At 41.6% G+C, this 23,309-nt stretch overlaps 1 protein-coding gene across 5 annotated transcripts; it reads left to right on the forward strand.

Annotated features, from left to right (window-relative positions):
* Positions 1 to 348: 348 nt before the first annotated feature.
* Positions 349 to 22,269, forward strand: LOC108049159 (putative epidermal cell surface receptor). 5 transcript variants are annotated; one of them, XM_017130254.2, is made up of 10 exons: positions 349 to 489; positions 1,891 to 2,352; positions 11,914 to 13,202; positions 16,340 to 16,625; positions 16,834 to 17,466; positions 17,532 to 17,774; positions 18,127 to 19,167; positions 19,900 to 20,925; positions 21,359 to 21,583; positions 21,647 to 22,269. In XM_017130254.2, the coding sequence occupies exons 2-10, from the start codon at positions 1,980 to 1,982 to the stop codon at positions 21,652 to 21,654; spliced, it is 5,124 nt and encodes a 1,707-aa protein (XP_016985743.1). In that variant the 5' UTR covers positions 349 to 489; positions 1,891 to 1,979; the 3' UTR covers positions 21,655 to 22,269. The 5 variants fall into 5 exon arrangements, with proteins under 5 accessions (XP_016985743.1, XP_016985742.1, XP_016985746.1 ...); XM_017130253.2 differs by having other exon boundaries at positions 349 to 456; XM_017130257.2 differs by lacking the exon at positions 18,127 to 19,167 and having other exon boundaries at positions 349 to 456.
* Positions 22,270 to 23,309: the final 1,040 nt, after the last annotated feature.

A 23,309-nucleotide genomic window follows, 5' to 3' on the forward strand; every position in this document is an offset into this window, starting at 1 on the left:
TTGCCAAAAAAACCGAGTCTTGTGTATGCATCATGGTCGTCTTGTTTCGGATCCGTCGACTCCGGAGAGGGTCTTTCGTACACCCACATGGCCAGAAACCGAAACAGAAACAGAAACAGCCTAGACACACCTGAGTGTGGGTGAGAGCGAGCGTTCAACCAGGGGTATTATGTATTACGACTCTCTCACCTGTTGGGCTCAGCTGACGGGGAGAAAAGGCCAACTCGGTTGGCCGGAGAGGAAACCAGTTACCTGTTGGCCGCCCGCAGACCGTGGTGAGTTGGCAACGCTTCCAGCCCAGATCCCAAGTCCATGCCGCCAGAGAGATCAGTTGGTGGTCGTGCTTGAGACGGAGCGGTTGGCCGTGTGCGATCGTACTATTTACCTCAGCTAACGTATTCCCCGCGCCGCCCACAAACGTGGCCAGATAAGAAGATATTGCCTTTTTCTCGCCGGGTTGGTGCTAATCTTCGATTTGAGTGTGCCTGTGTGCGTGTGTGCTTTATGCAAATCTTTGCTTTCTTATTGAACAAACACGAGATCTGGAAGTGAAATATACGGCCTGAAAGAAAGAGAACCACGAGCGAAAACATTCCATTGAAAATACCAAAAACAAGTTTTCCCCTCCAACTCCGAACCGCTTTATTCGATGTTTGCTTTCTGCCATTTGCCATTTCTACATAAAAGGAGTGAGAGTGAAATGCGAAATGTCAGTGCAGATAGCCACCAACTTTTACAATGACATCACTGGCCGTTAACTAAAACAAATATTAAGATTTCCAACCGAAATCGAATAAGTAGAACCGACTGCTGTCTAATTGCCTTGGAGCTAACTTGGCCAAAGAGGCTTTGAAGCGCATTCTGCGGTCTGCAGCCGTTTCCAGTTGCAGTTTCTGCTGCTGTCGTAGGAACCGGTTCAAATATTTTCGCTATCGCAATTTGGGTCTAAGGTTTTTGTTGCTGTCGTTGCATTATGGCGAATTGCATGAGCATCGACTGCCTTGCATATACATAGTATTTATTTCTCCTAGAGCCCAATTTGTTGCCTTTGTTTTCGGTATGCTGGTTTATTTGCCTAGTTTCCTATTTGAATGGTGAGAAGTAAACATTGTGCTAGTGGAGCTGCCAAAAGTTAAATATATTTAAGAGGTGCTTTGAGAGTTGGTTTGGAGTAGCAAATTTAAATAAAATATGATAAAAAAGAATTTCTTATCGTAAATCTTGACTGTTTTTTAAAATTTAAGACCTTTACAAAATAAACATAAGTTCTTTGAAGCAAAAGACTTGGGAAACGAACTGGCTTAAGAGTTGGCAGTGGAGGAGTTTATAATTTCACACTAAAAATGGCAATAATATGCATGACGTAAGAAATACTTCAGTATTCACTCAGTTTGGGATTTACTAAACAAGGTTTTCGCAAGATTACCTCCACACCCCCACCAATTCATTTAGAAATTGGGAAATTTCATCGAAAATTCCCCATAAATAAAATAAATAAATATAGCAGCCGATAAATAATGCAAGCTTTTCCAAGTTCCAAGGTAATATAAGCAACTTTCCAAGTTATTCGCTGGGTGATCTCACAAATCACTCAACAAATCGGTTGGCAAAATATAGACACTTGACACTTGAGGGATCGTTATTCAACCGACTTTCAACGGAAATGACAGCATTTGGGGTTACCAAACCAAACCAATGACAAATCACAGAAACCGCTGTCAGCAAATGTCGTGTGAAATTAAATAACCGCAAAAGAAAATCCAAAAACCAAAACTTAAACCTTAAAAGAGAAAACTAAATAATAACGAGTGTACAAAAGCCAGTAATGAGTTATCGGGAAGTTCGGAGATTTAAACTGACATGTAATTTTTGTAATTCCACATTTTATAGAAGATTACTATAGCCTAACAATAACAAGTGCAAACGTGTGAGAAAAATCGAAGAGAAAAAACAAAAAAGGAATAAAAAAATTAAGCAAAATGCAAACGTGTAGAAGAAGAAAAGCCTCCGGCGACACGGCCACGATCATGTGGAGTAGAATGTGCCTGGCCAGTCTCTGCGGATTACTGCTGCTTGGCATTCAAATTGAACACGCGGCGTCTGCCCCTGCAGGCGAGGATGCAGCGGCCACAACGATGCCACCTCTGGATACCACAACAGATGCCCCAGACGCTGCAACAACCACCGCAACTCCAGCAACACCAGCAACATTTGCCGTAGAACAAAGCATCGGCATCAGCAACAGCAGCAACAGCAACATAACCAACGAGGCAGCGGATGGTTCAACGACTTCGACGACTTCCACGACGACAACAACTGAGGCATCCGACAAATCGAATGCGGCCGAAACTGGTGAGTCTCGAAAGCCAAGCCAAAAGCCATGAAAATTATAGATGACGGTTAAGCGCGACGACGGCCGACTAGATGAGGCATCTCATCCCGATCTTTGGCCAGACACTTTAATCCCACCTCAACCGCGCTCTGGGCCGTAATCAAATATCGTTCTCTGGGCCACCAATTAACGCCGCGCCGGTGCGTGACTTCTGGTCCTCCCTTTTACCCATTCCGTTTCGATCTGTAAGCCATTTCTCCATAATTATTTTCCGATTCGGTTAAATGGAGCGAACAAGAGAAATTTCTTGTCGATTAATGGGTGGAAGAATATTTGGAGATACATATGAGCGGTTTCCTGTTGAATTACTTAGTTGATTGCGCCGGCGTATCAAAGTGAAAATATGAAAATGATCGTGCCCGAAGCTAAGTCAGAGTAACAGCTTCCTCAGGGAAAAAAGTGTTAATACATTTAAATTGTAATTTAATATGTTTTCGTCTAGGGAAATTCGATTATTTTTTACTCCTAGGCAAAAATATGCTTAAAATATGACTTCTTTTACTTTCATCAAAAAACAAAACAGTTTTTGAAAATATCGAAAATGTGTACAGTTACAGTTAAAGTAAAAATATTTTAAATAAATAAAAGAATATAAAATTCTTTATAACAATTTAACAATTCATACATAAAAACATTTTCGTATTTACTAAGAAAGAAAAAGGTTTGATACCTTGTTTTCAGATAAAATAAAAGTATAAATTAATTTCGGTCATTTATTTTAGATCATCTTATAATATATAGCTTTATAAAATCGCAAAAACAATTTTTGTAAACATTCTTTTCTATCGCAAAAGTAATAGGACCCATTGCACGGATTTTTGTCAAAAACAATCAAGTTTCGTAAAAGTGAGGTTCTTAATTTAATTGCCGATTTTTTTGTTGCATCAATTTCTTAAATAGCTTGTTTAATGTTAGTTAAACATCGTACTCTTCTTGTTGCAAGCACGCTCGTTAAAACTTCAATTGATTTTTCATTGTTTTGATACCTTTCCATCTTGTTTTATTGATGACTCGATAAAATGAGGCCTAGCCGGGCCACCCAGACCGACAGAAAAGGTTGTTGCCTTGGAAAATGGGAATTTATTGTTCAAAAGGGGACTGGCTTCTTTCTTGCTCTAAATGCCATGAGGAAGTTAATGAGATTTAACAGCAAACATTGGCCTGATGTTAAGGTAAACGTTCACAAATTACTCAATTTAAATGCAAAGCAGCCAGCTGCCATGACTCATGCCCTTAACCTACGTACCATAAGCAACTTTTGTTAAGTTTTGGGTAATTTTAGGAGTTGGCATATCTACGCCAACATGGAATGTATTTTCGTGGGAGCTAATTATAAAAAATGTGTACCTATGAAATTAGGCAGAAATCTTAAATAGCAATTAGTCATTGACAGAATTGATACATGAAACATCTACAAACTATGAGAAGACACCGCACCTGATTAGGTTTACAAATGGGTGTTTCAAGTGATGCAAGCTGTTAATTTATTAGGCGGTGAGTGGGTAGCTAGCGGATTTGGGTTTTAGATTATATAATTAAAACAAATACATATATTTACAAATCAATTATTGGGCAAGACTTTAGACAGTTGATTAACTGGTTTGTGTTACAGTTACAGCAACTTAAACAACTTTTTAAACGATTTACAAATATAGAAACAACACTAGGCAACACATAAATAACAAGGAATTAAATATATTAATTCATTTTCCTCAGATATTTAAAATACAAGTCCATGTCAATGCAGGCACCGTGTTTTCGGAATTTACCGCTTTTACCGACCTTTTCAGTCAACTTATTGTCTGAAAAACCCCAAGCCAATTGTTTACAAGTCACAGAAAAAAATACAAAAAACTAACACTAATGAGTTGGAAAATTGCACACCACAGCTGCCTGCAGTTGTACTTGAAAGTCGAGTACATAAATCATTTATGTTAATTTTCCGTTTTGCGGTCCCATTTGAGTGCTAAATTATGGCCTTGATATGGCGCGGGTAGAGATACAAAAAATGCAGAAAAAATCCTATTGAGCAATTTTCAATGCGTTGGCATTGCAAGTCAGGGACTGCACTCAAAATGGCTTGCCAAAAATAAATAAATATATTTATAGGTATGCACGAGGTCTTTTGCAAAAAATACGAATCACGAATATTATTAAATTCAATAACGTGTATCAGGATTGAAGAAACGACCTCAATTATCAGGCCAACTTGTCTTCTGCTCACTTTCATCAAGGGAAAATGTTAAGCAACAGAAACAAAAAAATGAAATAAAATACAAGTGCTGAGTGACCTGTTAGTATGTAGACTTGATTGTTTATTATTTTTACAAATCATAGCAAAGTGAAATTTACATATTTCTGGCACGATTGTCGTGAGTTTTGGTATTAAAAACAATCTGCACCATTTGAACTATGAGAAGCTGATAGGTTTTCGGATGACAATGTAACATTTATGCGAAATCATTACGTTTGCTAAAGGGAATATACTCGAATCAGAGGTACGATATATAGTTTGAGGCCTAAGTCTTTTATTTGCTGCGCCCATGTGAGCTTCTTCTCTCCTTTACCTTTCTGTTTATTTATATGGCTGTTGTTTTTCTGTTTCTTATTTATTCGCCCGCGTAACTAAGAAATTCGACGGAAAGAGGCAGGCAGACAAGACTTTTGTTTTCTCGAACCTTTCAAGGATACCAATTTCGGCAGAGTGTGAGAAATATTTTTGTGGAGGGTGTGGCAATTCGGTGCGTGATTTCTGACTTGAACTATACCTTTCGCTTTGGGGTTCATGCTCGATTAGCTTGCGAATTTCAGGCGACCGCTATAATGAACCGATAAGTAAAAGTAGCTTAGAAAAGGCTTTTCAACAGGCTAGCTTGAAAACACGTTGAGTGTTGTGTAGAGTGACAAATACAACAACACCACTCGATTGTTAATTGCCGGCCGTTAGCCGGTGGGCTTTTCGTTGCTGCTATTATTATGGCTTTGTACATTGACACTCAACTCAGCATCCAGTTTCGAGTTTTGCGAGGGGGACGCGTGAAAGTGCAGACAGAGACAATTAACTTTTTGACAGTAAGTATGGCTTTATAGATGTTTCGAACTTTAGCGTCGAAAAAATCACTTTTGGGCTTTGAACTTTGAGTGGGATTTCCAGGCTGGATTTGGCTTTCTCCTCCAACCGAACTCGTCAAAGCCCGCCATTCAACAGAACCAAACGGGTTAAGCAAGTGAAAACCCGGCCTGGCCTCTGTCTGAACTCAATCCTATTTATGTCAGGGGCGCAAATCAAAATACAGGCAAAAATTCAGTTCAATTGTAACTCGTTTAAAGTATGCATTAAGCAATGGCATCAATTCCACTTAGAGTATCATGCAATTCCCTCCCTGGTCTAGACATGCGTTGGCTGGCTTGCATTTTTTCAATTAGATAATTTTTATGTATCTTTTTCTCACATGTGTGCATTGAGAAAAATGTAGCACAGAAAGGCAGTGTGCGGCTAATTAATGCATTTTAATTGCGAATACTTAGTGGCCAAGTGAGTGTGTTGAGTGTGCTGAGCCAATTATCTGTGTCATTGAACGGTGCCGAGAGCGAGGGAACGTGGACAGGAAGTTCGAGCTTAGAGCGGGAGCCACAGATAAAAGAATGGGAATTAATTTAATTATATGTTATGAGTAATATCTACTGTTATTTGAGCTGAAAGACAAGCTAAGGGGAGTAATAGCTGTTTTCGATTTACTCGCTACGCAAGTACGCGGAAGTAAGAGCTAAATATCTTCATAAATGCTCATTATTAATCATCAGGAAGCATAAACTTTGCAGAAGGGTAACATCCAAAAGCTTTTATTTCGGGACTAAAATCTTGCTAACTAGTCTATAAAAATTGCGCTTAAACGAATATTAAAATCCTTGACAACTTATCGTTCTATCATCATTATCTGGCAATAGCATCGACCGACATCTCACTATTTGATTGCTGCCCCAATTTCCAACAATATATATAATATATCTTGGATTTGCTGGCTTGTGCCATTCGATTGACCTTCAATTTCCAACACACTTTGGCACTGGTTACAAATCAGCTAGTCAGCGGTACAATATCCACACACATGTCTGGCTTCAATTCCAATCCAAACTCCACTTCCAATTCGATTTCATGGCCGGCCAAGCAACTCGCATTTACTTGGCTAAAAGTGTGTGGTGTCATTCCATTGATATACAACTAGATCTGCAACTACACCAGTTAAGTGGCGTTGTGTTTAGTCATAGTGTTGTTTATATTTCTCTCAGAGGTCTTTGTCTCGGATCCTTCAGCTCGAACTCTAAATGGCCAGTGACACGCGCTCTTGGTAGTATTTGAAACGTGTTTTGTTTTACCCCGCGTGCGCCTCTTCTCCGCCAAATTCCACCCCTTTTTTTATCGGGTCAAACTAACTTTTTGTTGTTGCTAGTTGCACATGAACTTTCCAGTGGAAAAAGGTCAAATACTGGTTGAGAAATCATTTTGCCTTATTGCCAAACAGTTTAACTCGTCTTCCCCGTCTGCTTGGTAATGATATTGTTGAGACTGTTGTTTTTATAGGGCCGAAGAATGTTGCCTTATCGGAGATGCTCTTACATACCTGACTGACCAGCGGCCATTTGTTTGAGTTTGGGTATTCTTTGTGTTTTTTTATGTTTTCTCTCTCTAAGGGGTAAGGTCATTTTTATGTCATTAGGCAGATAGACAGGCCGATAAAACGCAATGAACTATTTGGGTAAGAAGCTAGTTCAGTTAACTGCAATTGAGATTGGTTTATGATAAAGGTGTGTATTTTATCCATTGTCCCCGTACAAACACAACAAAACCAGCTTTAAAAAAAAAACCGGAAATAAATCGTTCTTAAAATTATCACTTTGAGGTCTTCCGTCAAAAAATTGTATCCATGTATAATTTCAATTCAACATGCGCGCCATTGAAAGTTAACACTTCGTTTCACAAATTTCCATACTCGTCTTTTGTGGATCATCTTTCTGAACAAAGGCTGCCAATTTCATTAACATCAGCAAATTTCTAAAACAAATACAATAGTAAAACCTCCAAACGCTGGGCTTAATTAAAACAAAAATATAATCAAAATTAACACTCAAAAAGAAGAAAATGAATTCGAATGCAGGCAACATCAAAGATTGCGTAATCAAATCGACTTTGTTTATAATTCGAAACTAAAACCGGACCACAGCCAACAGCTGCATAATACGATTATATATATACTGTATATATGTACATATATCTTTGCATTCATGACACACTCTGAGGCATGACCGTTACATTGCCCAAACCCAAAAAGGTAAAACCTTTCCCGTCCCTTCCGATCGCTATAGCCCGTTTGATTTTGTTGACACTTTTTGCGCATTACAAAACTCGGCCAATAGAGTGATTGAGGGGGGATGGTGACAGGTTAGTGGGAATCAGAGGCGTGGGCATGGTCATTAGGCGGGGTTAATTTTGAAGCACGGCTTCCTGTTGGCCGTGTTCATTGATTCCACTACACCATGGGGCGTAATTATAGATACGGAAATTGGAAAAAATATATGAATAGAAAATCAAAATACGGAATTGCTGTAAGCTTATGGGTCTTACTTCAGTGGACAACTTTATTAAATATTGGTTTAAAAACAATGAAGTAATGTGGATTTTTTAATACATTTTTCAAACGTTCCTATGGCTGCTACATGGTCCTTTCTGTAGTCGAAGATTAAAAATTAATTTTTATAATCGTAAAAAACCTTTACATATTGAGTTATTTGCGTATTAGTTTCGACTTATATACTACAAAAAAGGCTTTTGAGAAAGTGTCTTTCAGATCATTTTAATACTAAGAGACTATTTTGCGTAAGAAACGGACGGACGGAGAAACTCTGTAAATCTTCTCAAACGAAACCTCTTGAACCGAATGATATGACCATGAAACCTTTTTATCATAGCATTTATCGCACATTTCAAGACATTACTGACTCTAGATCAATGGCAATGGTGCCCCCGAAGAACAACCACTATCCCACCTAACAAAGACATCCGGTTAGCATGCAACGCTTCATGGCAGCTTGTCAATTCTAAGCACATCACTTATGGGCTCCCCTTTGCCCCGTTCCACAACCCCAGCCCCAAAAGCGATCTCCCGCTCCCCTGACGAACTGTCTGTTCTGTTGTTTGTTTGCCGGAGCCGCAGAACGTGCTGCGACTTAGAAAAACCGCAAATGAGTTTAAACTACCGGACAGCAGTTTTGCATTTCTGCATAAGTGGCCTGTCCTCTGGTGATTGTTTGCGGTGCTGATGGTGGTTACCATTCGTTGTCGCATGCATATATATCAAAATCAAGCTAGCTGACCGGCTTAGTGTTGAGTCATAAACTATGCTAAACCAAAGGACCGGAAAGATTCGAGGCGAAGGAACCATAGCAGATACAGAAACTCAAGTTCGTTGTCTGAGTCTTTTGTATGCATTCAAAAAAGTTGGGCATAAAAACACAAGGCAAAAACTTGCATAACGGAAAGGCAGACCACCAAATAAGTCCCAACATTGCAGCATGTACCAGTCGGAAATATATTTATACATATCAGTGCAGACATAAATTGAAGAAGCCTGGACTCGCTTAACGAGTGCCAGTGAAAAAGAAAATCAATGACAGTAGAAGACAAATTGTGCGCCAAGTAAGAACGGACGAAACAAAAGGAGTGGGCGCACAAAGACCCTTGAACAGTTCGCGTATTATAAATGACTAGCCGTGACAGCAAACAGCCCGTCGAAGAGCCAGCAACTAAGAACCAAGAACCCAGCACCACAACTGCAATGGCAACCCTAGTGGAGCTCGAGATCGAGCTGGAGGCTGCCAGCCGCAAAGTAACGAAATAAAATTCAAGGTTCATGTCAGTAACCCTAAGCTCCAGTCCCTACACAACAATAAAAGCAACAGCTAAAACATAAAACACACACATAAAGATGTTCTCTGTATGTAGAAATCGGCTAGGGCCTCTTTCACCCATTCACTCTGTAGGCTAACGAACCGAACAGAGCTCTGCTAGGGTTATACCCTGCTTTAAAGAGGTGGATGCTCGGACTTAATTTGCGTTAAAACGCTTTCTAAAATGGTATATTGTTACACCTAAATAAATGTAGAATTACTTTCTGTATTACATTTTGTTCACTTATTTGGGACACCCAATTCAAACCATTTAAGAAATTCTGTTAATTTGTTTTACTAAACATATTTTTTTTAAGGGATTTGTTCAGTTTGAAATACCTATAAATCTCCATAGCCTTTAAATGTTCTTATGAAAAGTGTTGCTAAAAAGTGGCATCGCTTTTAACCTTCTTCCTAAGCAAGTTTTAATTCTAAAGAATTATTTTCCTCAGGAAAAGTCTATTTCTAAAAGCGCTCTAAAACTTGGATTCATCTAAAAATTCTTAGAGGGTATTTTCGTTTCGAGGTTTCTCAAGTTAAAAAAGATTTTTAGCGCTAAATTAACGTTCGTTGCATGCCGGCTCTGACTGCAAAACCGTCTTTGACTGTCTGACTGACTGACTGCCTGCAAGCGTCGAGTACCAAAGTAAATTTCATTTAAGTTCTCTTTTCTTATTGGAGCGACGACAACTGTTGCGTCTGCACCAGGTATCTGGGACTGTAGACTGTGGACTCGGGGCTAGGGACTAGGACTAGGGACTAGGGCTTAGGGACCCAGAATCCGGGACCGCTTTAATGCCTATTACCACGCATGCATGACAGTCGCACTCCCCTCCACCCACACTCCCGGTAGGCCTGTCTAGGCGGAGGACTTGACTGGGTAAATGCCGTCCCCATGGGGTCGCATTTTACTCCATTCCTATTCCTCGTCCCGCCATCGAAGTATTTTCTGAGTCAGTGATGTGCATGTGAGGTTGCTTACTATTCCAACTGGAAGATCGAGGGCTCGGGTTCGTTGAAAATTGCAGCTGAGCTATTTAGAAGTTATTACCGGAATGCGGCTGAAGACAGAATTTAAATGGAAGTTTTTGGAATTGTTTGACAGCCAGGGCAATCAAATATAATTATGTCTCAGCTAAATGATTATTGATTGACTATCTTATAAAATCTGAGCTTAAATTTGAAAGATCTGCTCTTAAGGGAAATGATTTCCCACCGATTAGATTCTTCAAAGCAGCACTAGCCTCTTCTTCACCATTTCCCATCCATGTGCAGCAATTAGTGATCAAGTTCAAGTTCCCATTAATGAATTAACTCTTAATTGAATGTTCCTGTGAATAGTATACAACTTGGGAAGAAACAATCTTGAGTCAGTTGGGCGAGTCAAGTGTTTTGTGTCCGTTTTATAAAACCAAACTTAAAGACCCCTTTCTAAGGTCGTGTTTTATTTATGCCATGAGTTTTGCGGCCCGAAACTAAGCCCGAAAAAATGTAATTATATAAGCGATGCCAGCCAAAAGGGAGAAAAGAAAATCACAAAGAACAACAAGTGGCCGGGCCCGACTGGGCTCACAAAAGAGCTTTACAAGCCAACCAACTCGAAAAAGAAGCAGGAAAGCCCAAGAGAAACAAGAATTATATCATAAAAGATGAGGCCTGGCTGATATTTTGGCCGGGGCTTGTCCACCCGGGTCTTCCGAGAATGGAGCGATGATTCAGCAGGCAGAAGACGCAGGCAGACGGAGCTTAATGAATGCCTTGCAGATTTTGAGGAATTGATGCTGCGGCAAAAACCGAGCCAAAAACAGAAATTACGTTTCAATGATGGCGTTGCCAATGCGAATTGCGGATGGCGATGATGATGAGACGCGTGAGATATTTCCAATACGATTTACGTGGTTTCCGCTAGAGTTGTGAAAGAATTCTGATCGCCAGTTACCGTAAATGTGGGACAAAGCCTTAGAGTTTGTTTACCCCACAAATGACTCAATTCCGTGCGACAATTAAGAAATCGGAAGGAATTCTTTGACCATATAATGTTTACTGTATTTAATAATAATATTAATTAAGCCTTAAAAGATACAACTTAGCCTCGCTGACCCGGTTTCCATTGCAATATTAACTTATTAACTACCGAAAGGAGTCGTAAAAATAGCATCAATTATTTTATTAACAATGTTTTGAGGGTTTTTCTGAGAACCTATGAGGAATAAATATCTATAAATGTTATTTAGTAAGTAGTTTGAAACGAAAAACACATATTCTGTAAACACCCAATAGATACTCTAGCCAATTAAAGTACGGGCGAAAAAACTTACCTTAGACATGTCCATTCAAATGAACGAATATGTCATTATAACGCAATTTTTTCAATAAGTTTAACGGAATACAACAAAAATTGAATTTAGATCTTTTTTTAGAAAATATTACAACATATTTGGTGTTTCATGATGAAAATTGGAATTTAACAATCATCAGTTTTCGTCAGCTTAATATTTTATATAATTATTCTTTAAAAATAACATAGATCAAACAAAATGAATCTGATTCAAATTCATAATTTTTAATTTTTTCAGAGTTTACCACAACGCTGCCAGTGCCGGACAGCGTGCCGAAGGAGACTAGCATGCGATCGACCAGCATTGAGCCCATCACCTCCACGGAGCCCACGACAACACCGCGCCAGGAGACCGAGAGACCCGACCAGCATCCGGTCTTCCCCAACACGGAACCAGATCAGAGCCATATCCAGCACATTCCTTTGCGGGACGAGCACGCGGAAAGCAGTGGCAGTGACGATGCCACCACCGAGATGCTGCGGGAGCATCAGCAGCTCGAGCAGGATCAGCAGCAAAATGAGCTGAATCAGATCTCCAACGAGCAGGACGATGTGGTCAAGGATCTCAACAATTTTCGGCATCCAGCCACGCTCATAACGGCCAGCAACAGCAACAGCGAGGAGAACGGCGAAATCGAAAGTGACAAACGAGTTGAGACAACGACGGCGGCAGCAACAACATCCACTGCGGCAACAGCAACAGGTACGCCAGCAACAGGTACGCCATCAACATCCAACAGTTCGACAGAGACCACAGTCCAGAGTGAGCGCGAAGAAGATCCCTATCATGTGCATATACTGTCCGAGAATCATGATCGCCTGGCCGAACACGAAGATTATCAAATGCTGTCGACCAGCACCGAGGAATCATCCACTGCAACTTCCACCACCACCACTACCAGCACCACAGAGTCGGGGATTGTGGCTGGTATTGTTGTCAGCCAGGAGAACAAGGCAACCGCTGAGCCATCAACTGAAACCGAGTCGACATCCACGTCCACAACAACAGCAGCAACTTTGGCTGCAACCACATCGCGAGCACGCGCCATGCATATGAATGAGCCAGAAAATGAATCGGCCACCACAATAATGCCGGACAGCGAGTCGGGGCCAGTGATTGCCATTGTCGAAGGACAACACATGCTGCAGCAGGAGCTGGAGGAGAAGAAGGAAGAAGAGGTGGCCAAGGAGCCGGAAAGCAGCTCCACCACTGAGGCCTCGACCACCACCACCGAGCCATCGCCATTCGTGGCCTTTGCCGGCGAGGGGCGGTCGGTGGGTGGCGGCGACGATGTGGAGCTGTTCCTGCACCACAATGCCAGTACGCACGAGCAGATCATGGATCTTAGTGATGTTAGCATGGACGGGGACCAGAACGAGAGCAGCAACAGCAACAACACCAGCACTAGCACCCCATCCACAACGACAACTGCCCAGCCAGAAACGGAAATGCCGAAAATTGTGGAAATCACCGCCAGCGGGGACACCATGCAGCGCGAGTGTTTGGCCGATAACAAGAGCTACAAGGTAAGTACAATTACAGCAAAAAAAAGTTAAACTACTTGGAACTTTGCTAAAATTAAGATACACAGGCAAGCAAAACTAAAATACCAAATTCAAGCAAAGTTTAAGAAAAGTTAAGCTTCAAGTAGTAACTTTATGTTAAGGGTTTGCCCGTCAGCGTAAATTTATTAGACTTTAACTTAAGTTACACTTTCAATCCTAGCAGCAACCTACAGAATGCCACTCAATTTTATTATATACAACCCAGCGATTAACAATCAAAATATATTGAAGAAAACCAAGTTGATATAAAATAAAAACATTTGTTTAAATCCAGTTTGACCAAAATGCCAAACTTTATGACAAGCGTTGTAAAATCAACATAGAATATATGTCATATCCTGACAAGGAGAGAAAGCTGTGGCCAACGCCTCCATTTCCCTGTCTGCCTGCCCACTTCCTGGCACGCAACTCCAATTTGCCTTGTCGTCACCTGGATTGCATAATGGCAACGAGTTTGGTGCTCATAATGAAACCGGTCACAGCCAGGCTCACTTCCAGCATCCAACGCAGCTGCTCTCTGCACTCAAAAAAACGACGAAAATATTTTTCGGTGAGCTTTTCCCGGCTGCTGCTCGCCCAAGCAGCAATTATGCAAATATTTGCGCACCTTAATATTAAGAGAAAAAGTCGCAAAAAGGCAAGTTGAGGAAGAAAATTCCAAGAAATTGCTGGGCTGTGATTGATGTTGACATCGCTTTTGTGGCTGGCATCGCCCAACCCAATCTGCGCGCCAATCGCAATTCCTAATTTCCAGCAATCATCATAACAATGTGTCAACTGCCGGCGTTTAAGATAAGTCATCAGACAAATTTATATAAATAAGAATGATTCGCCTGAACAGGGCACTCAGTGTCGCCTTATCTTTTAAATAATTAACAACCATCGGGCAATTTAAGTTTCAATAAATTGCTACACGCCTTTATGCGTCTGTCCAACTGTGACGTGTTCATCAAACGTTGCACTCGGTCTCTCCGTCTCGAATAATGGCGTCCAGACATGTGAGCCTCATATCTTGGGCTGCATCGGGTGTTTATATATGTTTTTCAGATAGGTGGATGTGGTTGGAGCAACGCCTGCAGCTCGCACTACTTACTGACCAACCCATTTTCTGATGCGATGCCTGAATCTGGGTGCTGATTTTGTTTTAATTAAACGAACGTTGGGTTTTTCTTTTTTATACTCTAACTTCAAGTGGGCTTATTTTCGGCAGGCCAAAGTTTATATAATCTAGCAGCCATAACTAAAATGCACTTTTATATATAGCGACCAGATATAAATTTGTATGGGTGTATGCTTTAAACAATTTCCTGACACATTTTCGATCTTTCCTACCCTTTAAAAGTGCATCCACACTTCGTTATTCTCCTCATCTTTTATTAATATCGGTTTTTCTTAATCTCTTAAATTGTTTGTGTTGTAGTTTTCATAATCGAGTTTGCGGTCCGATTCGATATGAAATAATTTTTGCTTTCACTTTTAATGAATTGTTGTCGGTGGCTGATCGACACTCCCCCTTCCACCTCCTCCTCACCCCTCCTACGTTTTTCTTTTATAAATTGCCATCGATTGGCGGACACGTGCAACATGCCAAGCCGCATGCCGCAAATGTTTTTCAAGTGAGCAGCCAAATAGCTAAGAAAATAATCAAATAAATTGCACACTTTACCGATTTTTTTCTGTTTTCCTTTTCAGTAGTTTATTGTGCCAAAGTGGGCGTTTTGGGGCGTTCGGCTTACTGTTTTAATGGACGCCAAGGCCCAAAAGTTCACAAGAATTGTGCTCATTTAGTGTCATTAAAGAAAGAGGGGAGGGAAATATGGCCCCCGACAGAGGGTCATTAAAATATTGCTGGCCTTAACAAAGGGGCGTGAATTCTTACACCTGAGAACCCAATAAACACTTCGGCAAACTCTGAAAACTATTCGCCAGGGGTTAATAAAAAGAATAATCTGCGGAGATTTTTTCCGCTTGAACAAAAGACTGTGGATGCGAACTTGTGTGGGATCCGTCAAAATATGACATATTTGGGTATTGGAGCACCACGCACAGAGCAGGAAATCTCAGCCCTGATTGCGTTCAGTCAACAAGCCGGATGATTGATGAGCTTCACTCTACTCACTTGTTAAGTTAGCTGTGCAAATTGACGTAATTTCAGCGCAAATAGCTTTCACACAGCGAAATGGAGGAAATGTATTTTGATAAAAAAATGTGGCTCAGTAGGTCGAATTTGATCATTACGGGTATAAATTGCGGTTGTTCTTGGTAATCAAATTCATGATTATTGTGGTAATTTAAAAATCTTTTAAGGTAGTGAAAGTTGAGATTATTTTGTGTAAGAAAATTAAGAAATAGGAAAGGAAAAAATACAAAGCATTTTGATTTCACTGAACTTAGACAAGTAGAAAAATAAAATATAAATTGTTGTCGTTAAGCCACAAGTATTAGTTTCTTATGGGACAGCGAATATTAAAGTCTACGATGTTAGAGTCATTTACATTGCTTACTAAATAACGTGCGAACCGGTACCAAAATGATGTTCCGATCATCCATTGAAAAGATTTTTAATTTTAAAGATTTGTAGTCAACAAAAATTAATGTTTACTTTGAAACCCAACAAATAGTCCTTCATTGTGGTAATATTACGGTCCAGCTCTCTACAATATGTTGAGTATTTGAAAGTGTACTTATTGAAGTATGAATTCTTAATTTAAATATTAAAGAGAACGTTAAATAATGTAAAAAGTCATCTTACATTACAACCGGTTAAAATTCTAAGACTGGAGAAAAATATCCGTTTTTTAAAATGACTATGTGTTACAATAGGTGTTGCAACTGTTACCTATTACCTTACATTTTATTGCAGCTTGAAAATAATTATTAAGACCGCCAGAGTTTAATCAAGGCAGCGTGATACTTAGAGATTTCTAAATATAAAGCTTAGATAAAACAAATGCAATGTTGAAGTGCTAGCATTGCTAGGTTGAAGTTTTAAAAATTGAAGTCGTTATAGGACATCTATAACTTAGAGCCAATTTTGTTATGAGAAAGGGGCTATAAATTTAAGAACTTGGACACTAATGCGTCACTTGATTTCACAGCACGGCGAGGTGATGGAACGGGAGTGCGACGAGCGGTGCACCTGCAACCGCGGCGACTGGATGTGCGAGCCGCGGTGCAAGGGCTTGAGTTATCCGCGCGGCAGCCAGCGCAGCATGGCCAATCCCAACTGCCGGGAGAAGACGGTGGAGGAGGACGAGTGCTGTCGGGTGATGGAATGCAGTGAGCCGCTGCTGGAGCCCACGGTGGTCGCCGCCGAGGGTGCGGGCCCCTCCACCGAGGGAACTGGAGAAGCTGGTGTGACCCTGCCCACGACCGACGACGAAGGTGAGTTGGATCGAATCTTTAAGGCAGCTGCAGAGGAGTTTGCTTTTTTGGCTTTGCTGTAGTCGTGGCTTGTATTGCATTCCCAAATCATCTCAACTTGGTTGGCCAAGCTTTCTAACATTTGCCGTGTTCTCTGTGCCCTCCATAAACATGTCCCATCCACGCTGCTCACGCCCATCGCTCATTGCCACCACCCACCACATTGCAGCCACACCCAAGCCGCGCAGTGATTGCCACCATATGGGCGGTGTCTACAAGTTCCGGGAGCGTCTGGAGATCGGTTGCGAGCAGATTTGCCACTGCGCCGAAGGTGGCGTTATGGACTGCAGGCCGCGATGCCCGGAGCGTAACCACACGCGTCTGGACAAGTGCGTGTTTGTGAAGGACCCGAAGGACGTGTGCTGCCAGCTGGAGCTGTGCGACGTCACCCTTGATGACCATGAGCAGCAGCCAACGCCGCTGCAGAGCAACACCAACGAGGATCCCGAGGATCAAAACCCCTTCGCCTTCCAGGAGCAGGGTCGCGATGCAGGCAGTGTTAAGCCCACGTGCACATTCAAGGGCGCCAAGTACGAAGTGGGCCAGCAGTTCCGCGACGGCTGCGATCAGTTGTGCATTTGCAACGAGCAGGGCATCCACTGTGCCAAGCTGGAATGCCCCTCGAACTTTGGCCTGGATGTCCAGGATCCGCACTGCATCCGTTGGGAACCGGTTCCGGCGGACTTCAAGCCCTCGCCCCCAAATTGCTGTCCGGAGAGCATGCGTTGCGTGGATAACGGCACGTGCAGTTATCAAGGTGTGCAGATCGAGAACTGGTCGCCTGTACCCGCTAACCTGACAGGTAAGATCGTGGCTTAGTCACCTCCATTCGCATCTCCCTCGATCATTTCCATCTCAATCATACAGGTTGCGATCAGAATTGCTATTGCGAAAACGGCCGTGTGGAGTGCCGGGCCGCTTGTTCGCCGGTACCGGCTCTTCCTCCCGCGGACCTGCCGTGCCATCCGGCCTTGGCCCGCCTGTTGCCCATTCCCGATGATGAGTGCTGCAAACAGTGGACTTGTGCTCCGCAAGTCCCGAAAATTGGAGCTGCGGGTCAGGAAGAGGAACAGGATGCCACGTCAACCCATTCCTCAATCCCAGCAAATGGTAAATAAACGCGCATGATAAGAACCCTTTCTTTTTGGACTTTGCATGCCATAACCAAGATCGCTTCATTTCTTTGAGCTTTGTCATCTCGAAATCATTTTCAGTTCGATTTGTTTGTTTTTAGTTTGTGTTCTATTATTTATGGATTTTTTTGCGCTTTGGCTAGTCTTATTTGAGTTATCTGCTGATATTTCCCTCACTTTTTATCACGCTGACATGCTACTTAATTTTGTTTTACTTTGTTTTTATTTTCTACGCTCATCACAACCAATTTCAATATTGTTATTCACGCTATGCATTTTGTAAATAATTAAATTACAAAAACAACCATCCAACATGCAACCGATAACAGAAACCACAACAACGACAGCGACAGCAACCACATCGACCAGTACAACTAGCAAGGTACTTCTAACCAAGAAGGATGAGGATAAAAAGTCATCGCCAAGCAGCGCCTTTTATCCCACCTTGGATGGCAAGCCACCAAAGGCGATTGGTGGTCTTGGGATCTTTGAAAAGCCGGAGAAACACGAAAAGGGGCACAAGAAGGTGCAGCATCAACAGCAACAACAGCAACAACAACAGCAGCAGGAGCAGCAACACCAGAACGATGTTATATTCGATGGTGACCGCGCAGAGGACCAGGAAGGTCCCTTGCCGCCGAATGGCGGATTTGTGCCCTTTCAATTTGACCACCAGCATCCTCATCAGCCACATCTCGGGCCCTATGGTTTCTATAATCCAGTGAAGCCAGTCTACGAGGACTTCAATCCCTATGACTCGTACGATATTAATCCCAATGGCACTCCGCAGGGTAAACCACCACCAGTGCCCACTAGTCAGTCAGATTTGTTCAATATATTGGGTGCTGATCAACCAGGACATCAGGGTCATGCTGGGCACCCCGGACAACCTGGGCCACCAATTCATACTGTTCAACAGCAAAAAGACAATCACAACCTGGTACCGCAAGTGAGAATTGAACAGATCCTGCAGCACCTGCAGCAGACTGTCCCAGGTGGACCGCCACCACCGCCCCACCAGCAACATCCGGCACTGACAGCGCAGCAACATCCGCAACAGCAGCAGCAACTAACACAACAGCAACATCCGGGTCACTATGTGCCCGTTGTGCACAGTGGAGTGCCACCGCCGCCGCCAGGACATGGCATTGCTATTGTGGATGGGCAGACAGTGGCCTACGAGAGCTACCCGGTGATTCCGGGACTGGGAGTGCCCCCCCACCATGCGCAGCAGCATCAGACGACCCCGCAGCAACACCTGCAGCAGGCAATCCTGCCCAGCTCGAGCACCACTTCGGGACTCTCCACGCAGGCCAGTGAGCACAGTCTGCATCACAATCAGGACAAGTTGGCCAAGCAGCAGCAGTCAGGTTGAACAAACTATTCTAGTCACCACACCCCTTAAGACACTCCCTACTCTGCCCAGCTCTTCTTTAGCAACAACAGAAACACTGCGACAGGGTTTTACTGTACTAACTGAGACAACACCAACCACAAAACCAACAACAGACACTCGCATGCACACATTCGCCATAAGCTCCACACACCCATTTATCATAAGAGATTATCCATCACTAAAATGCTTGCAGCTGATCTAATACGCAACCCAAGCGATAACCAAATGAAACTCGTTTATTAATATCGGGCCAACGAATACTAACAGAAACTAAAAATATAAGCCAGGGATAAGCTAAGGATGATCACCGTGGGAAAAGCGTAGAAATCCCATTTTTCAATAAACTAATTACAAATTAAATATTTAATTATTTTACTTAAAATTTTATGGAAAAGTTATACTTTTTTTAAATTGGAATCTATATAAACGTATTACTTATTATTCTTAATACGAATTGGTAATTAAACAGATTTTTCGCGTTCTAAACTAATCGTTTATTCAAAATACGAAGACTTTAGATTTGTATTACATTTTCTGAATACTACCTACATTTTCTTCCTTGATTTACTTTTTTTAACAGTAAATTTTAAATTAAAGTAAACATCTAATACAAATTTGTGTTTCCAATATGGCTCATCCCTTATTATATGTATCTCTTTATAAGCATTCAGTAAGCATAAAAACTTAATTTATTTTCCACAACTAGGAGCTAGCAACCTGCAGCCCGACATTGAAGTTCACACCCTGGAGGCAATCGATCCGCGATCCATCCGCATCGTCTTCACCGTTCCTCAGGTCTATGTGAATCTCCATGGACGAGTGGAGCTACGCTATTCGAACGGACCCAGCAACGATACATCCACCTGGGAACAGCAGATCTTTGCACCACCCGAGGACCTTATTGCAACATCCCAGATGGAGTTCGACCTGCCCAGCTTGGAACCGAACTCACTGTACAAGGTTAAAATCACACTGATCCTTCGCGATCTCAACTCGCAGCCAACAAGCAGTGTGTACACCGTAAAGACACCACCTGAAAGGACCATCACGCCACCACCTCCGTTCACCGATTACAGGCCTGACTTCCAGGACATCTTCAAGAACGTAGAGGATCCGGAACTGACGGTCAGCGAAACAAATTCCAGCTGGTTGCAATTGACGTGGAAGAAACTTGGTGACGACCAGATGGAGTATGTCGATGGGGTCCAACTGCGCTACAAGGAGCTGACGGGCATGATCTACTCCTCATCGCCGCTGATCCATCGCACATTGACTAGCTACACCATCCAGAACCTCCAGCCGGACACGGGCTATGAAATCGGACTATACTACATTCCGCTGGCCGGACACGGAGCGGAAATGCGTGCCGGACACATGATCAAGGTGCGAACCGCCCAGAAGGTAGATGTGTACAGCTTCGATGTGACTGTTAACGTCACTAAAGTGAAGACTCAGAGTGTGGAGATCTCATGGAACGGAGTGCCCTATCCGGAGGATAAGTTCGTCCACATCTATCGAGCCATCTACCAGAGCGACGCTGGCAAGGAGGATTCAAGTGTGTTCAAAGTGGCCAAGCGGGACAGCACCACTGGTACCCTGATTATGGATCTTAAGCCAGGCACCAAGTACCGGCTCTGGCTGGAGATGTACCTGACCAACGGCAATACTAAGAAGAGCAATGTAGTCAACTTCATCACGAAGCCAGGTGGTCCAGCCACCCCCGGCAAGACTGGTAAGTCCACAGATGCTACAGTAGAATAGAGTTATAAAGATTATTATTTTTTAAGTCTTGCAATTTTTTGAACGGATCTTGAAGGGATTTAAAATGTTTGGTAAAGTTTGAATATTTGTATAACTGAGATTCCAATTTTGCTTCTTTACATTTTTAATTTTTAATAACCTATTTTTTATATTTCTCGCTTTTTTGTAAAGAAACCAACATCTCACTATAATTTTACAAAAACATTTTAATAGGATTACCTTTTTGTACAATTTTGAGTTATAATATCTTTAAAGTAGAGTTGCTAACCCTAATTGGTTCATTTAAAGTCTTATCTGTTGTTAGCTGACATCCCCCAGATTAGAATCATATATGTGTCTTATTTGTAAGCTTAATTTCTGCGTATTGTATTCCCACCTTACTTACTCGCCTTATTTTTTACTAGGCAAACTACTTACCGCGGGCACGGACCAACCCGTGGGCGATTACTACGGCCCCCTTGTGGTGGTTTCTGTAATCGCCGCATTGGCCATAATGTCTACTTTGGCCCTGCTGTTGATCATCACCAGGAGACGAGTGCACCAAACGGCTTCCATTACGCCACCACGAAAGAGCGATGCTGCCTACGATAATCCCTCATACAAGGTGGAAATCCAGCAGGAGACTATGAGTGAGTACAACCAAACACCACACAAAGATTCTCCAGTTTAAATGAAATATCTTTAAATTGCAGATCTGTAACTGACACACGATGCCCGGCAAACAACTATTTTTATAACAGATTCTTGTATATATTGAATGAATAAGATATGGAAGAAAAACTCAGTGTCAGTAAAAATGTATAAGTAACAATATTGAATCAATCAGATTAAATCAGATGAGAGTAAGCAGTTTTCTTAAGCCGGCGCAAGATCAAAAATTTGTTCAAATCAGAATGGCCGCCATGTTGTATGTAGTGGTTAAGTAATCTAAAAACACACATCTTTTGTTAAACAATTTGTGACTTGTGTAAATAGAGAGAGAGTGAGACAGCAGGAGACACCCTATGAAAGAACTAATTAAAAACAGCTCCACAACTTAAATTAGCCTCGCTGGGCGCATCGATTCTTCTAGCGATTTCGAAATGCATACGAGTTTAGTTAGTTTAACTTGTAAATTTTAGCTTTACACTTATCGTAATTAAAAGGCGCATCAACAATGTGAACAACAGCAGAGAAAGCAACAACAGCAATATTTGGCTCAGTGATGTGTTCTTTAAATAACAGTCCATAAATATTTAAATTAGCTTGTAAAACCTAAATGTATGTGCATATGCATGTGTGTATCGATAAATAAAGAAAAGATAATAAAACCTTATAAAATATGTTATTGTAAATTTTGTCAAACTGTGTAATTGGCAAAAGAAAACATAATTAAAGTTTATATGCTCTTGCAGCTAAAACAAAAATAAAATATTATCTAATAGATAGAAGCTTTAACGACAGAACTCCACCTATGTTAAAACCAATAAACTTTGGCAACTCACAATTGCCAAAAAGCTTAACTGATCGTAACATTGGGGAGTTTCTGACGCTCTGCTTCCATCCCCGTAGATAGCTGATGAGTCTGAGGTGACGTGCAGACGAAACTAGCTAGTCCTATCATAGTCGGGTTCACTCCCCAGGGAGTGTAAGTGTGATGAAAGTTAAGTGGAATAAATCGTTGCGTTATAGAAGAAATTAAAATATAACCAACGTATGACCTCGAGTAATTCAATAACACTACAATTATTGTTTACAAGGTCGATACAAAACCAACATAAAACAACTACATTTAAGCTATAAATCGACAAAATGTTCCAAATTTTATTTCCGCTGTTTTCCGCTGAACTAACAAGTTTTTCACAAAGACGTAGAACAAACAAGAAAGGAAAGCTAACTTCGGGCGGAACCGAAGTTGAAATACCCTTGCAAAATATTCTGCAAATTATATTCTCCAAAATTATTCATATGATGCATTCTTAATACTCATAAAAAATCGCAACTTCCTAACTTTAAAAACACCAAAGTTATGGCATTTCCAATCGTTCAGTTATGTATATGGCAGCTATGGCAATCCTTATGAAATTTGATATGTCGGATTGATTGGGCAAAAATAAAACCCATAGAAAATCCCAACTTCCTAACTTAACAAACACTAAAGTTATGGCATTTCCGATCAATCAGTTATATGGCAGCTATAAGATATAGTCGTCCGATCCTTATGAAATTTGGTAGGTCAGATTAATTGGCCAAATATATATCCCATAGAAAATCCCAACTTCCTAACTTAACAAACACCAAAGTTATGGCATTTCCGATCAATCAGTTATATGGCAGCTATAGGATATAGTCGGCCGATCCCGGCCGTTCCGACTT

This window comes from Drosophila rhopaloa, unplaced genomic scaffold, assembly GCF_018152115.1.
Source record: "Drosophila rhopaloa isolate 14029-0021.01 unplaced genomic scaffold, ASM1815211v1 contig_155, whole genome shotgun sequence".
In the NCBI taxonomy this organism is placed as follows: Eukaryota; Metazoa; Arthropoda; class Insecta; order Diptera; family Drosophilidae; genus Drosophila; species Drosophila rhopaloa.

Excerpts from the sequence above, each read along its gene's own strand:
- LOC108049159 (XM_017130254.2), top strand. The coding sequence starts at position 1,980 with ATGCAAACGTGTAGAAGAAGAAAAGCCTCCGGCGACACGGCCACGATC. Across the intron at positions 16,626-16,833 it reads GCCCACGACCGACGACGAAG|CCACACCCAAGCCGCGCAGT; the intron begins GTGAGTTGGATC and ends ACCACATTGCAG. Across the intron at positions 17,467-17,531 it reads TGTACCCGCTAACCTGACAG|GTTGCGATCAGAATTGCTAT; the intron begins GTAAGATCGTGG and ends TCAATCATACAG.